We start from the raw sequence: 17,339 nt of genomic DNA on the forward strand, positions 1-17,339 counted from the left end.
TTTGAAATTATATGATCGGATTTCCTATATGATTGAATGTTAGTAATAAAAATAATAAAAATAATAATAATAATAATAATAATAATAAAAATAGTACTAATAATAATAATAATAATAATAAAAATAATAATAATGATAATAATAATAATAATAAAAATAATAATAATAATAATAATAATAAAAATAATGATAATAATAATAATAATAATAATAAGAATAATAATAATAATAATAATAATAATAAAAATTATAATGAAAATAGTAACAATAATAATAATAAGAAGAAGAATAATAATTATGATAATAATATTTATTACTATGATAATAATTATAATGATAAGAATAATAATAAAAATAATAATAATTATAACGAAATGAATTTGAGGAAGTAAAGAACCTTTAAAATAAATCTGAAAGCATCCAAAAATCCTTGGGAAACAATATAAAATCACATCAGTTACAATTGAAAATCTATTAATCAATCATATAATGTAGCTGATATTTCAATAATTCATTGCATTTTGTCTGAGCAACATTATAGATACATTGAATATATGGCTCCTTTTAATTGTTGATTATGGTCATGATTAAGGTGATGCTTGATTTTTTTTATTTCTTCTATTGAAACAGATTACAGTAAGATCAAGTCCGTTAAGCAATAAACTAGACACAATATCAATGTGCCGACAGTGTCTCAAAAACTGTAAAAGCCGTTTCAACTCACCAAGCACCAACTCTTTGATAGTTCAACAAAGTCATTGTACTTCATCAAATCATTGCTGCGTGTCAAATTCAACCACCGGAAGCAGTCTAGATAAAAGTATCAATTCTACATCTAGTATATCCTCCTCAAGCACATTAACCATGCCAGGCAGACAGAATGCTGGATGTTCAAATCATGTTGAGTGTGCTAAAAAGATTTTTGTGACTCAAACAACAGAAAATTATGAACACAAACAAATATCTATTAACGACAGTTACAAAACAATGTGTCAAACCCCATGTCATTGTAAGTGTACGGCAAAAGACTTTGAAAAAAGTACTCTCAGTCCAGATAACTGTTTGCATGAACGAGTTAAAATATTAGAAAATGCTTGTAATGCCAGCTCGAGAAATGTAAGCATCCAGCAAGTTAAACAAAACCCAACCAAAATGAATGGTTTTCCTTTCAACGGGTTTCCCTTCAATCCATCGTTAAAGGAGCGAAATGCTCAGGAGTCATGCAATCGTGATGTGTACAAGATTGAAGACAACGTCAATAAAAACGACGATACGGCATGGTCACTGATGAGTTTGATTGGTCTGGCACAGATAAATCCAACATCATCTTTAGTACAGTTGGATCCCTTTGAAGTATTACCAACTATCGCTGTGGTACCTCCGACACCAGACGCATTCGTAAATGCAGGTTGTATACGAAAGCCCATGTTGCCGTGGACAACCATTGAAAATAATCATCTGCAGTTAGCTCCGAGTACTCTAAGTGTAACAGAAAATTCTGAAGTTGCTCTCAACGATGAATATTCACCAGATAATTCACCTGAAGACGAAATAGTTGAACCACCTTACCGTGCTTTGAATCCTAGTTTAAAACGTTACGGTACTATATCAAGCCTGGAACGTGTACCTTCAGAGGATACAGATGATAACAAAACGTTCTCTTCAGATGAAGATTCGGAATGTGGTATTTGTTATTTACACGAAGGTTTCAGAACGATTGTATACGTGTTTTATTTTTTATATTTTCAGACATTAAAATTGTTACAAAAGAGGTTTACGACAATAACACGCAAACCTTTTTGAATTGGACAGCTAGAGCTGGAAACTTCATAGAAGAATCTCGAGCTTTCATTGATCGATATCTTGGCAGACGAGACAATAGTACTGAAGAAGTGGAGGCTAACAATAACGATTGGGAAAAATGCCGCGAAAAACGAGTGAGTGAACATGCCTCCAGCATTGGATGTGATGAAGAGGAAGCATTCGAAGGCGAAACATCAGCAACCTCTGGCGAGGAAGTTTGGGGCACTCCAACCAGTGGTGGTGAAAATGATGATATGCAGATATTTGGAAGCATTGAGCAAACGCATTCGGTACGTCTCTACCGCTGTCCCCTAAGACTATGACAATTATTTTTTTATTCTGACGTGTATGAACTACAATCATAATGACATTCTCATTTTATCTTTTAAACACGTGTTTTGTCCAAAAGTCTCCAACTAAGTCATCATCGTCAAATACTGGCGATGATGACACTGAGTTAATGATGGATGAACTTTTGATGGCACCTCCAATGACAGCAAGTGCGGTTCGTGGACTTTTACCAAGGTAAGCTAACGATGTGTATCTGTTATTGAATAAGCATACATAATCAGGAAGTATAGCAATTTCTGGGATGAATGATTTTGTTAAAGTATATTTCATAGAGAAAACATACATTTCCGTTTTAGAAAAGAACAAAACAAAGCAATTAACGTAGCATTAATTATAAATGAAAGAGTTTTTTCATTAGCGTAGATACCGTTATTGGTACATAATTTTGTACCAAATCGTGTATGGCGATTGTTAATAGTTGAGACTTTCCGTTTGTTTGAAAATATGAAACCATTAGACGAAAACTTGAGCCATTGTTCGAAGAAGACAGCGAAAGCAGCGAATCCGATGACGATAGTAAACCACTTAGCGGTCGAGATAACCAGGTAGGATATATACGGTAGTACGGTATATAGTATACATATAAATATAACTATATATACATATATATGTATATATATATATATATATATATATATATATATATATATATATATATATATATATATATATATATATATATATATATTTATAGTTATATTAAATTTATATATACATATAGTTATAGTGTAACCCCTCACAACGTGCACTCCTATCGAGGTTTTTCGTATAACACAAAAATATGAAAATCGAAAATCGCTTAACGAGTAAAATCTGCCGATTTTGGCTAATACAGTAGAACGTCGATTATCCGGGCAGCTCGGGACCGGACGGATGCCGGTTAATCGATTTCCACGGATAATGGTCCAAGAAATGTCAAATTCATATAAATACTTTAAAATTCACCGGTTTTACTAGAAATTCACATCAAAATAATCGATTAATCACTAGTAGAATATTTTTGAATCAACAACAATATATTTTCAACAATAATTGTCTTTTATAAAAAATGAAGTTAAAAAGTATCACTAGACACTAGATTGCTGCACAACAAATGTTTTTGCTTACCGGTTCATCGCAGAAAATGTTCACCAACTGTCAAATTCATGCGCACGGTTAAGCCACCCGCCGGTTAATCCGTCCCCGGAAAATCGACGTTCTACTGTACTTAACCTCGTTCCTACACAGTCCTTGATCCTGTTCTTCTTCCTACATAAGGACTGTGAAGAAAGCCCATGAAAATTCATCATTCCCTCAATCATTTTCTGTTGCTACAGACATACTTACTCTTCCTTTTCTTGCAATAACCAGACCGATTTATCATTTTAATCACAATTAAAATTTGAATCGAAAAGGGCTCTTAGATGTCAAACTGCCTGTAACGAACTTTTGGCTACTTGTCAAATCATTCTGCAAAAACAGGTTGACTGATAAGTCCCCGGTCTAACAAAGAAAAACACATTTTTTTGTCAAAATTCGTTTTTATTATTCAACATAGTTCCCTTCAAGAGCGATACAACGGTTATAACCAATTTTTTTATACCATTTTGGTAGTACTCCTTCGGTTTTGCCTCAAAATAGGCCTCAGATTCTGCGACCACCTCTTCATTGCAGCCATTTTTTTTCCCTGCGAGCATCCTTTTGAGGTCTGAGAACAAGAAAAAGTCGCTGGGGCCAGATCTGGAGAATACGGTGGGTGGGGAAGCAATTCGAAGACCAATTAATGAATTTTTGCCATCGTTCTCAATGACTTGTGGCACGGTGAGTTGTCTTGGTGGAACAACAAAATAACAAAAGTTGCTTGACAAAAGACGCTCTGTCTCACAAACTAATTGACATACAGACGTCAAATTTTGACACGAATCATTTGAAGGTTGGTACTATATAAAAATAATATGCATTTAATACTAGCGGCGCCATCTATGTGTCAGACCGGGGACTTATCAGCCAACCTGTTACGGGACCTCGTTCCTACACAGTTCTTGTTCCTACCCCTCGTCTGAGCGCGCTGTCGAAGGTTTATTATTATTATTATTATTATTTATATATTTCTTAATTGTTTGCCTCACTTGGCTTTACAATTTTCACTTAACACTAGGGAAGGAGGATTGAGGGATGGGAAAAATGTGTGGAGAGAATAGATTAGAACGAATCCAGTAAGAGAGCACGGAAGCGGGATAAAGGAAGATTAAAGTCAAAATGATTATAATAATTCTCTAAGCCACGGGTCGTTCTGTGCGAATGTACAACGCATCCGAGGAATGAAAATGGGGGGGGGGTCTGTCACGAAAATAACGGGAAGGAGCATACAGCGGATTATTTGACAGTGAGGGAGGAGCATCAATATTATAAGTAAGTAAACCGGCAATAAGCATAGCCTGAGCATGTGAATGACGAGTCTTGATGTCACCCAACAACCCAACAACCGGCAGCGTACCGAGTAAGGAGGCATGCTGCTATTGTAACCATGCAGGAATCTACGGACTGCGATACGAGAGAATTTTTTTTGTATTTTCTCAAGCCTTTGCATGGCTGTAGTACCTGACGGAATCCAGACTATGCATGCTTAGTCAAGGATGGGACGTACCCAGCAGCAGTAGAGAACCTTTATGCAGGTTGGGTCGCGTATTTCGGAATCCATGCGGGAGATCAAGCCTAAATACTTATTGGCTTTATTGACAACAATGTTCATGGGCTCCTTGAACGAGAGCTCGCAGTCTAACCAGACTCCCAGCTCACAGGAGGACACTCTATTTAAAGATGCCCCGTCTAAATTATAAGAAAATAGTGTTTTATCTTATCTGTCACAGAAAGAGATCACGTTGCATTTATCGAGACAGAGGGTCAAGCCGTTCGTTGAACACCTTGTAGAGAACGCGTCCAATTGTTTTTGGAATGCTTAGCAATCCGACAAAGAGGACACTGGGAAACATATTTTAATATCATCTGCAAATAACAGATGCCCGTTATCAGAAAGAATGCTAAAACAATCATTGATGAATATAATAAACAGAACAGGACAGGAGTGCACTGCTCTGAGGTACACTTGACAAACCCGTAAATGGGTTTGAAAGTGAATCACCTCAACTCAACAAATTCGTCGTGGTCGAATGTTTTGGAAAAAATCTATGCTGATTTTGAGTAATGTAAGAAGACACACAAGGAAGAATGTGTAAGAATGTGACACACAAGGAAGAACGTAGTACGACGAAATGTGAGGAACCGATAAGTGTTGTGCATTGTGCGCGAGTGCGCACTGTGCGCACAGCACACCTCTCACTCCGCACTGTGCGCGCACTTTTCGCACAGTGCGTGCGCACTCCGCACTTTCCGCACTTTTCGCACACTCCGCACAGTGCGCGCACTTTTCGCACACTCCGCACAGTGCGCACACTTTTCGCACACTCCACACAGTGCGCGCACTTTTCGCACACTCCGCACAGTGCGCGCACTTTTCGCACAGTGCGAGCACAGTCCGGTGATCGATTCTTGCAAGAAACCTCAACCCACTGGAGCGCCGTTTACCTACGACCTTCACAGTTCATAGTTGTTTTAAAGAAACGCGTGCTTGGTGTCAGCCGATTTTTCCTGATAATTTCTCCGGCTACGGACCGCTGTGTTGATATTGTGTTTTCTGGGCTTTTAAATTTTTGTCTGGGTGTGTTGTATGCATGTGGTTGTGTAACGGGTTTTCGATGGTGGTCAAGCGCAGCGTTCTGTGCATTCGATTCTCGCAGCAAATGTCTCCGCGCGGTTTCGGTGTGCTCGTGCACCGGCCATCCACACTTGCAAAGAATTATGTTGTTTCTCGCTCTACCCAATGCCTACGATGATTAAATTGTATTGATTTCAGCAGTGCGTGCGTGTTTCAGCGTTCTGCGCTTTTGCCATGCGTAAAAGGGTGGAAAAGAAGAGCGAGGAATGAAGTGCAGTCTCTCTCTCTCTCTCTCTCTCTCTCTCTCTTTCTCTCTCTCTCTCTTTCTCTATCTCTCTCTCTCTCTCTCTCTCTCTCTCTCTCTCTCTCTCTCTCTCTCTCTCTCTCTAATGATATGTCATTGGTTGCTTTGTGTACGTTCGACATACATTTGACAATGTTGTATTGGGATTTTACGAATTGGAAATGAAACTTACAGTTGAAGCTTGAGTTAGTTAGAGAAACCCCGTATTTTACAACCTGGTTTGAGAACCTGTACGACAAAAGGCGGTTTGTCAAAATATGCTCAGTATTACACCACCTGACTTCCAATAATATAGTACGAAGTGTGCTCGCACAGTGCAAATTGAAGCAAGTGAAGCTTCCACTGTGCGAAGTGCGGAGTGTGCTCGCACTGTGTGAAGTGTGCGGAAAGTGCGGAGTGTGCTCGCACTGTGCGAAAAGTGCGCGCACTGTGCGGAGTGTGCGAAAAGTGCGCGCACTGTGCGAAAAGTGCGGAGTGCGCGCACAGTGCGGAGTGCGCGCACAGTGCGAAATGTGCACCGCACACTGAGATGTGCGTGCGTGTGCGCACAGCACACCTAATTGTGCTCTAGAACACTAGAACCGATAAAGTCAACTCAAGCGCTGGGTGGTAGATCTCAGGGCTGAGCATCGGAGTGATCGATACTTGGACTTCAGAGCAAATAGATTTGGCCACAAGATTAACGAACACAAGATCAAGTTGACGGTCTAGTGCGTTTTAGACCCCCAAGATTTGAACCAACCCATTTAGAGCCATACCATGAGTGAGGAAGCCATTATTCCCCGACTGCGTGCTGGCGATCAGACCGTTACCGCCATCTGAAGACTGGCTCCATCTGATGGTTGGCGTGTTAAAGTCTCCCATCAGCATAAGTACGTCAGAGGGTTTCATCCTAACGAGTATCCCACATACACTATCGTGTACACTGTACAGTATTCATGAATGATTCACAGTTGCTTCGGCCAGGTGGTATATATATTGGAATTCCGAAATACGCGACCCAACCTGCATTAATCTCTATTGCTGCTGGGTACGTCTCATCCTTGACTATGAAAATCGTTGCGTGGTCGAGTTTAATGGAAGACCAGGATAGCTCCAAATAGAGTATGAGCCATCATCAGTGAATTTTCTCCGTACGTTTGAACAGCTGTCATATTTATGCGCACGGTTAAGCCGCCCGCCGGTTAATCCACTCCCGGATATTCGACGTTCTACTGTAGACATAAGTTGTTGAGCTTGGTACGAACACCTCGAACGTTTTGGTAATATAACTGAATACAACTTGTCGCTAGCACAGAATTTGGAGCTGTACTAGTGATCACATATCGCTGATCATTCGTGGCCGGAAGTATGCGGGGCGGGTACCAGCTTCGAACGACGAAATCCGTTCGACGCTCATAAGAGAATGAGAATCATGAGATACAATTGTCAAGCATTTAAAGTCGTTTATATCAACGATTCAAGGATGATCAAATATTGAATTTTGTATTATTTTTGCCGTTGGTGTTGGATTTCATTCGATACATCTATATTGAATGATTTGTTATCAATTATAAGGTAGCTTTATTCACTTTCTTGAAATTTGAATTTAACTTAATTCAAATTAAGGAGGGACGATATGATTGGATTTATTTTATAAAAATCTATAAAAATACAGATTGATTTTATTTTAAAAAGTTATAAGCGTTATATGACAATCATTAAATTTGACCTTTACATAAATATTGCCCCAGTGTTTTGACGTTTCACAGTTTGTTTACATATGCCCATTTTACCCCGCGTGTCAAAATAGCTTCTCCTAAAACATCCTAAACTTTAATTTTACACTGTTTTCATTATTTTAAGTTGTTTTCATTCTATGGGGCAATTTCAATCCATAGATAAAGGGTGGAGGCATAGAATAATGAAAAAATTGTATTTTGTGGCATATTCAAAGGAATTTTCAGTAAACTTCAGTTAACATACTCATTTTGCCCGGCTAAACCTTATTTTCCATTTTTTTTTTGGTTATTTGTTATGTAAGGGTTATGAAACTTAAATGGTGTTCATAAAACACTCTAATGAATAATAGATTTTGAGCATTGGAAAGTATCTTTGTAGGGAAATAATGCCTTAATAGAGGGTGCCCATTTTGCCCCGCTTTCCTCTACTCGTTCCGCCTCGTCTCCAATGGATGATAAACATTTGATGTCGCCATTTGCTTCACGAAGACATCTCATTGTTGGAGGCGGACGCAGCCACCAGATCACGTTGTAGATTGACTGCGTTATCAATCGATCCCGATCTTCCCGAACGGTATCTCACGCGAGCCAACAGGACGCGTTTATGTGCGTACACTCACGGTCGGGGCCTGCCTGTAACCGTCGAGGTGAACGGACGTACGCTCGTTTGCATCGTGGAACTAGGAAGTAAAGTCATATCGTGCAAAGTATTTACGTTCTGTTTTATGCCGGCCAACGAGACCGGACGTAAAACTCATCAATTTCATACTATTTGATGTCCAGTTCAGCAACTTAAATCCGCCGTTTCTAAAAATCACCCTTACGTCACGGGATACGGGATACCGTCTCGAAGCTGCCCAGAAAGACGTCTTCGTAAGTGCTTTCGATAATTCCTTCCACCGCTCGTGAGAATTGTTCCATGTGCTCTTGTGCGTTACGGTTCTTGACATTCTGCGCTGTTGAGGGTAAACACGTAGACCGGAACATTACGACATCCACGATGTAGGTTTCCAACTCGTCCGTTGGTTCGTAACGCCATAAGAAACGCTGCGCATGTTTGTCTTCCTTTCGTATCATAGACACCTATCGCCAACGACGTTAACCACCGATCGATAAATATATCGAACAATATAATAACAAACATGGCGGATTGGTATCTTGAAGCGACAAATTTGTCTACCGATAAAACGGTGGAAAAAACTGTCACGGCTGCCATAGCAATAGTGGATAAAAAGTCGAGCAGTCGTTAAAAAAGTCGGTAATTTGTATCGCAAACGGCAAAAATTGACTATATCGATCGAAATAATTCATCATCAACTTAATTGGAATATTTAATGTATACAAAACAAAGCATCAAGATATTTCGTATGAGTTTATTATAAAAAATAGAAAAAATCACCCCTTATACAAAAAAGAAGCAAACAGTAAAATTAAACTGGGTAATTAATTTAATTAATTGAAAACAACTTAATACGAAAATGTGTTAAGATGATAATGGAGATGTTGGCCAATACAGTCTTTCGAGACTTATTAAGTACCACGCAGCCGGAAAGTCAGTCCTTGCTACGGAGCACGGTTCATTTTAGATTTGAACCCACGACGGGTATGTCATGCGTGTTCCACGGAACTGTGATAGTTAACTTAAAAGGTTAAAAATTTAATAATAGATGACATTTTTTTATTCATTTCATCGATAATTAAAGAAATTCTGGCCTTGAAATACAGACGAGGCGGTTCCGTGCTTCAGCCGTTAACCGTTAACCGTTATCAACATGCCCGTCGTGGAATAAAGTTAAGTGGATTGAATATCCGGCTGCGTGGCACTGAATAAGTCTAGAAATCCTGTATAGACAGACATGCTCACGCAGGATGTTAGGTCAAGTAGAAGAAGTACATATTCTTCTTCTTCTTATACGGCATAAAAACCATTGTCGGCCAAGACCTGTATGTACCACTAGCGGGCTTGGTTTTCAGTTACTTATTTATTATCAACACAGGACAGTCAATTCAAAGTATAGGGGCATGGTCCATTCGGGGCTTAATCTCATGACGTACATGTTCTTAAATCGTACGAGTTGACGACAGCGCCACGAGACAGGCCCTGATTTTTGTATCGCAATCATTGCATTTTAATCTACCTGGACTGCTACTTAGTGGTGAAGTTAAACCCACAAGCGTTTGAAGAATGACTTCACCATCATCGAATAAGGCTCGGAAAGGTTTTACACCAAGCTCGGAATCGTCCGGAACCGGAACCATCTGGAGTAGTGATGGGTCAAGTAGCACTTTTCACTGTGTGGTGCAGTGGTACCACGCACAGTCTACTGTGCGTGTGTGCGTGGTACCACACTTAATGTGTGATCGCACAGTAGCTGTGTTCCACAGTTTTTGTGCGCGCACACAGCTACTGTGCTATCGCACAGCTATTGTGCGCGCACTCTCAATCGAACCAGACATCATACGGACTTCACACGAGGCATTAACTTTGGCGTAAACTGGATTTCAGCCATACAACTCTATAAACTTTTGACGAGAAGTCTGTGGTGATCTTTGGTTTAACATCCCTGATTTGCGCGACGAAACACTCAATCGAGTTCGACACCTCAGCGCGAACAGTATAAATATAAGCGAATTTTAGTTTGTAAGAGGACTCTGGAAAATACACTTGATCAAAGCAGAACGCTCGGACACATCCCATCACTTGCTCCACTGAAAGAAATAAAATACGCAGAATCGTACAAGTCTACGCTCTCGCATACAAATCAATCGTGAACTTTTTGAGTTTACGCTTCTTGTGTCGTCGGTATAACACGCAAATCAGAGTCGAACAAACATGATGATTTCCCGTTAGACATCTCGAACAAACAAGACAAACATCACCTCGAACCGATCAAATTCCAAACAAATGTGGTGTCTTGTTCGATTGGTGTCAGAGCGCGGTGTAATTGTGCGCGCACCAAAAGTGTGGAAGCACAATAGCTGTGCAGATAAAAAAAGTGTGTGGAGTACAAAAAGAGTGCTAAGCACAGTAACTATACGGAGTACAAAATTGTGCGGAGCACAGTTACTGTGTGGAGCACAGTTACTGTGCGGAGTACAAGCACTGTGCGGAGCACAAAAACTGTGGGAAGCACAAAAGTTGTGCGAAGTGTGGCACCACAATTTTATAAAATGTGCAATTGTGCTCGCGCTTTTTACTGTGCTGTGTGTGCGTGGTGGCACAGTGCTACTTGACCCATCACTAATCTGGAGCCGTCCGTAACCACCTAGAACTATTCGAAGCTATCCGGAACCATCCGCAGGTGTCCTGAACCTCCCGCATCCGTCCTGATCTAGCCGTCCAGAGCCGTTAGTCGGTAGTCGAAATTGTTTGACGCCAGCTCCGGCTGCAGACTAGTGGCTCCGGACGGTTCAAGACGACTCAGAACGGCTCAGTCGAGGGGCAGGACCACGCTCATTCCGCTGCGAGCCTCGCATCGATACTCCATTCAGCCGGGACGGTGTTACAGTCGATGCTCCCGAAATGGCAATCACTTCCATCTTCTCGGACAACAGGTCCTCCTCCTCCTTCTCAAACTTCAGCTGCAACTCGAGCTCCATCATTTTGCTTTCCGCCTCTTGCCGTCGCTTCATAATGGCTAGCCGATTAACTACACTGTCGGATACCTTAGCAGGAGTAAGATTAGGTTTGTTCACTGCGTTGTAGCTTGTCCCACTTGAAGAAGGCATGGGTGTTTCTGCCGCTTGCTGGATAACCTCAACCAGTTTGAGGTTATGTTTCTCAGCCACGATTTGCGTAACCTCCTCCAGATTGAGGTTAGCATTTGGAGCTTCCTTTTGTTCTGCGTGCTTGACTGGCGTCCTCTGAATCAAGCCGGACCGTTCCTTAGCTTGGCAAGCCACGAACATCCATTCCCGCTGTTCCACAGCTTCTGCGGGTTCCGTCAATCCGGCGCACGAAAAATGCCACCATAAATTGCACTTGTCACATGCAACAAAGTCCGGATCATCCCGCTGATCACCGCAAACCTGACAGTGATCGTTCCTTTTAGGGCCCATTTAACCTTTGCGTCAACATTAAAATGCCTTTAAAACGGTGTCAGTTTCCAGTAGCGCGAACTCAGCCATAATGCGCAAATTTTAGTTCATCTATTTATTTTCTCTTCACAAACAAACGTACACGGAATTCTGCTCCGTAATACCGAACTATATACACAATGTATCCAACACTTTAAAACGGTGTCACCTGCTGCTCGCTTAACTTGCTACTGCCCTGTAGCGCGTGCAACCGCTTCCTCCCTTTGACAACTGTCAGGCCGCGGGGCCATGGGGTTTCTCAACGCTTATTTTCTCAAGCACTCATGAGTGCTTTTGAGTAACTTAGGGTAACTGCACCAGTTTTCGGCACGCTAGTGCAGCAGTTTCACAAAACTGCTCTCACATAAACATTTTTTTATTATTTTTCATGAAAGTGAAGTTATTCTGGTTGATAAACTATCATAGTATGCTACACTATTTTTTATTTACCGGTTCAAAGCCCTTTTTCATAAATATTCGTGTAAATACAACCATTGATTTTGCTCCTATTTTCGGCAGTTTGTTCCTATTTTCGGCAGGCTGTGTTTGTCCTATTTCGGCATTCATATTTTCAGCAGCGCGAATACGGGTCAGAAAATGTTTTTATCAATGTAAATATGTACAAAAAAAGTTTAAAGCCATTTAGCACTTTTACTTTCCTAAGATTGGTGTTAAAAAGCACTTTAATTATTAATTTTATGTTGCTTATTTTGGCCCGTTTTGCCAGCCATTTTGATGCGACGTTTAAACAGAGCAGCCATTGAAGAAAATTGACAGTTTGATGGTTATAGCGTGCGGTGCGAACTGGCTTACAAATATTTATTTTTGTCTTAACTAAGTGCATTGTTTGTCGTAAAATTGGTGATATTTGGTACAAGAAAGCTCATATTATGTGTCGACATACACATTGTAGTGTTCTGATCAATTTTAAAAGAAATATTCAGCCAAATCCAAGGTGTGTTATTGTTCCGAGTTTCGGCAGGAGCCCACCACAACGAGCTGTCAAAAAATGAACATTTATTGTGTACCTATTTTCGGCAGCATTGAAAGTGAAAAATAACTTGTTTATCGTGATTTTAAAATTCCGAACAAGTTAGACTAAATTAAATATAGATACACCACTTAATATACACCACTTTTTCATTTTTTTACTGTTCTGATTCTCTTAATCACAAAACCTGCCGAACCATTGGCTGAGCAAAGCTGCCGAAAAAAAGCACAATATATTTGATATTTTCAAAAAAAAAAGTAATGAAATGGCGTGAAACCACCGACAAACCGACGTGACACTTCGAACAAAAAGAGCTTCAAAAGTTGTCTCCTTATTTCAAATGAAAATACGTTAAACACTAGCGCCATCTCTATAATGATTCGCTTACTACACTGACACAGAGAAGAAACTGCTAAACCCCCTTTTTGTTTTTCTTCGCAAATTCCAATGCGTATTGTTTTATGTACTTCTCACATCTTTTGCATTGATTTGAAAACTTATAAAATGATTTTCCTGGGTGTTTTGTCCAATAATACTCACAAAATCTTGCCTCACACTTCCTTCGCCATTTGTATTTAGAAAAGTTGTTTACATCGAAGCAGCAGTGAACAGAGCTTACTTTGACAGAAGTGTTGGCCTCACTAGTAAATGACAGTACTTTCGTGTGGGACACTTTTGTAACGCCAGTGTCACGTCGGTTTGTCGGTGGTGAAACTTCGTATGCGAATAACAAATACGTACAATTTCATTACAAAATTGTGTTTTGTGGAATTTTTTACCGCATTTGTGCAGAATTTCACGTTTTTAGCTACTCTGCCGAAAATAGGTACACTGCCGAAAACTGGTACAGTTACCCTACGTTCTCAACGTTTATTGAATCGGCACAAAATCGGTTTTATTATTATTATTATTATTATTATTTATTAATCTTCAACGGGCCGTATGGCCTAACTAAGATGTAACAGTTCAATAAAAAAAAATACATAGCAAAAACAAGATTTGCATCGCAATTCACTGCGGCCACGGCAAAAGCCGGAGACGTTCCTTGAAGCACTGAGTTGAGATGTCGAAGTCGAAGCAATCCGAGACAGTGTTGAAGACAGCCGACATGCGGAACATAGGGTCTGACCGACCAGCACTGGAACGGGGTTGAGCGAGCCGTAGAGTTTCTCTAGACCTAAGTGTTCCGGTTGGTGCATAGATATCGACTCGATGCAACAATGGCGATGAGTCGATAGAGCCATTTAGCAATCCAGCGATGAAAGAACACTATGCATTGCGTCTTCTAACCGAAAGAGGTTCAAGGCCTAGAAGACGGCATCGCGCAGCATACGGAGGAAGATTATTGCGATCCTGCCAGGGAAGTAGGCGTAGGGCATATCTCGTGAGCTTACGTTGAATCGCCTCAAGTCGAGCAATTGAAGAAGCGGTAGTTGGGCTCCAGACTACGCACGAATATTCCAGAACCGAACGAACGATACAGTTGTACACAGCTTTGATGCACATGGGGTTGCGGAATTCATTAGTTGTCCGGATAACCACGCCAAGTAATTGATTTCCTCTGGCTACAACGTCATCGATATGCTGTTTAAAGTTCAAACTAGAGTCAAGTAGAACGCCCAAGTCTTTGGCATGATTCTGTCGATTAACTGCAGTGCCGTCTATGAGGTAGGTACCAGTGACTGGGCTCCTGCATCGACTAAAAGACACACAGTAGCTTTTCTCGTTGCAGATAGTCAGTCCATTACGCTTGCACCACGAACAGAAAATTTCGATGCAGTCTTGCAGCAATGTACAATCACCTGTGTTGTGAATAGGCGCAAAAATTTTTGCATCGTCGGCAAACAGACTGATACTGTCGGGAGGTAGAGCGAGGGTAACATCGTCGATGAACAATATGAAGAGAAGCGGGCCAATATTGCTTCCTTGTGGCACACCCGAGCTGCTGACTATTTCTTTGGACATGTGCTTATCAATTTTCACGATGTATGTGCGATTAATTAGGTAAGACTTAAGCCACTGTACGAGCGGGCTGGGAACTCCTAGCTTATCGAGTTTAGCGAGAAGAATTGCGTGCGGAAGAGAGTCGAATGCTGCTTTTAGATCTGTATAAATTGCATCGACTTGAGCTCCGGCATCAATTTGACTAGTGCAATAGGTTACAAATTCAACCAGGTTCGTGGTAGTCGACTTTTTTGGCACGAATCCATGTTGATACGGACTTAGGTAGCTGCGGCATGCATGTAGCAGATTTTTGTATATCACTAGTTCGAACACCTTGGCAATGGCACACAAGGATGTAATACCCCGGTAGTTGATGGCATCTGTCCTGTCGCCCTTTTTGTAAATAGGAACCATCCAAGATTTCCTCCATGTTTTGGGAAAGTAGCCATTGGCTAGCGATGCATTGAACAATTTTGCAAGAATAGGTGCTACTGTCGTTTGACAGCGTTTCAGCACGGTAGAAGGAATACCGTCGGGTCCAGGAGCGAAGGAAGGCTTTAGTTGCGCTAGGGCAGATAAAACGATCTCACTGTCGATGAAAGGAGTGCTCATGTTAATTGCGCCAGCCGGAGTGTTGACGAGAGCAGCATCAATGGTATCGGTATCATTCATGGCCGGTGAAAAGCAATCTGCGAAGCGATCCGCGAAGAGATTGCACATTTCATTAGTGTTGGCACTTGTTGCTCCTTTGTACGTAATGGATTTCGGTGTATGCGTGGATTTTGTTTTGCTGTTGTAGAAGCGCCAAAAAGAGTCAGGCCACCTGCAGAGGTTACGTTGAATTTTACTTTTGAGAATCTTTGAGAATATTTGAGCCAGTTGACGATCCAACGATCGGTTAACTGAAATTGTGCAATTCGTTTTCAGTAATCATTTTGGAAAATGTATTCAATGTTTATAAGTGAAAAAGTTTAAAAAAATATGCGATCCAAAACTTATTTTCTATCTAAAGCTCCAAATAAATCTTGAGTGGCTATATCAGCTTCTCAGAGTGAGAAAAACTGACGACGGCCACGGCCTGGATGTGATGTGATGAACGTGGATGTGATGAACGAAAAATTATGTGGCCAGTAACCGCTGCGCATCCTACTGCGATCATAAAAAAACGTTAAAAGGTGACAACACTGCCTTTAGCATACAAACAAATTTCCTGAAAAAAAAAGTAAACAAAGCCATATAAATATAGCAATGTTCTCCTAATCGTTTCCATCAAACATAAAATAGCAGGAGAACGCGTTTGAATCAAGTTTATACTCTTACATTACTTAATGTTCTTATATAGTAACTAGTGTAGTTAGGTGTTTTTTCTCATCTAGATATTAGTATAGTTTGAGCTCGGTAATCCACACCTTTGACAGTAAAAATCATGAAATGTAACAGTGTTCGGTCAAAAATAGTGAAATATTATTGAAAAGTTAAATATATTTCTATTTTTTTAATTAAAAGCTTCCTTTGTGCGATATGAAAATGTACCGTAGTAATTAGTTCATAAACAGAGACAAAACTAAGAGCTTAGAAAAACACATCAAAATGACATTCAATAATCTGTACTCAAGTAAGTGCGGATTACTGGACGTGAACTGTACTATGTCTGTTGCTCGTTCGTTCGATTGCGTAGAAATCTTATAATTAGCGGGTAATTTACGTTCGATAAATTGGCAGGGGCAAGCTACGCAAAACAATCCTCCAGTTTATGCGGATTTAAACGATTCCACCGGTACGGGTTCGGTAAGTACGACTCCGTCTTCAACCCTACTGGCGGAGAAGAGCGAGACGATAAAAACTACTACTCCCGAAGAAAACTATGGGAGTGTTGCTGACAGATGTTATGCATTTGTGCAACTCCCGAACATCGAGAAACCATGTGCAAGCGATACCGCACATTACGGCGACAAGGTAAAAGCAACTGTTGGACTCAGTCCAAGGCTCGAGATGCGCCTGGCGCTAAATCACGACATTCTCGGAGACGAAGATCTACTCACGTACAGCCCTGGACCAGAGCTGACGGAAATTCTCGGACGCGACCTCTCCACATACCATCCGATGAGCGAGAAGGACATTATCATGAATCGTATCGTGACGCGAGTGAGCAGTTACATGAACATACAAGCAATAGCATCGGCTTCCACGGTCAGTTCAACGAACGTAGTGGAATCACAGGTACCCACCACCAGCCAAGCTATGAGAAACGGAATGAGCTCATTATATCAGCAAAACAATTCAAAGATGGATACTCCTATATTGCACCGACGAAAACCTATCGTCCCAGCTACTTGGAGCAGTTTTGGATCTGTGGATCGAGGTAATTTCTGCTCACATTTTTTAGTGTAGTCAGCGGCGGATTAACACGAGTGTAGGCCCTAAGCGATCCCTACGAAAAATAGTAAGAGCATT

The 17,339-nt window shown here is 40.7% G+C and overlaps 1 protein-coding gene across 9 annotated transcripts in view; it reads left to right on the top strand.

Moving 5' to 3' along the window:
• The window catches only part of LOC120897332, a 101,848-nt gene that overhangs the window by 79,155 nt on the left and 5,354 nt on the right, over positions 1-17,339 (top strand). For 7 of the 9 annotated variants that reach the window (XM_040302140.1, XM_040302145.1, XM_040302149.1 and 4 more), the window contains 5 exons: positions 631-1,684; positions 1,750-2,093; positions 2,213-2,328; positions 2,612-2,699; positions 16,608-17,247. In XM_040302140.1, the coding sequence (XP_040158074.1) occupies positions 631-1,684; positions 1,750-2,093; positions 2,213-2,328; positions 2,612-2,699; positions 16,608-17,247 (2,242 nt within the window). Of the gene's footprint in view, positions 1-630; positions 1,685-1,749; positions 2,094-2,212; positions 2,329-2,611; positions 2,700-16,603; positions 17,248-17,339 lie in introns of those variants that run through there. The other 2 variants (XM_040302141.1, XM_040302142.1) reach the window with 2 other exon arrangements.

This window comes from Anopheles arabiensis, chromosome 2, assembly GCF_016920715.1.
Source record: "Anopheles arabiensis isolate DONGOLA chromosome 2, AaraD3, whole genome shotgun sequence".
NCBI lineage: Eukaryota > Metazoa > Arthropoda > Insecta > Diptera > Culicidae > Anopheles > Anopheles arabiensis.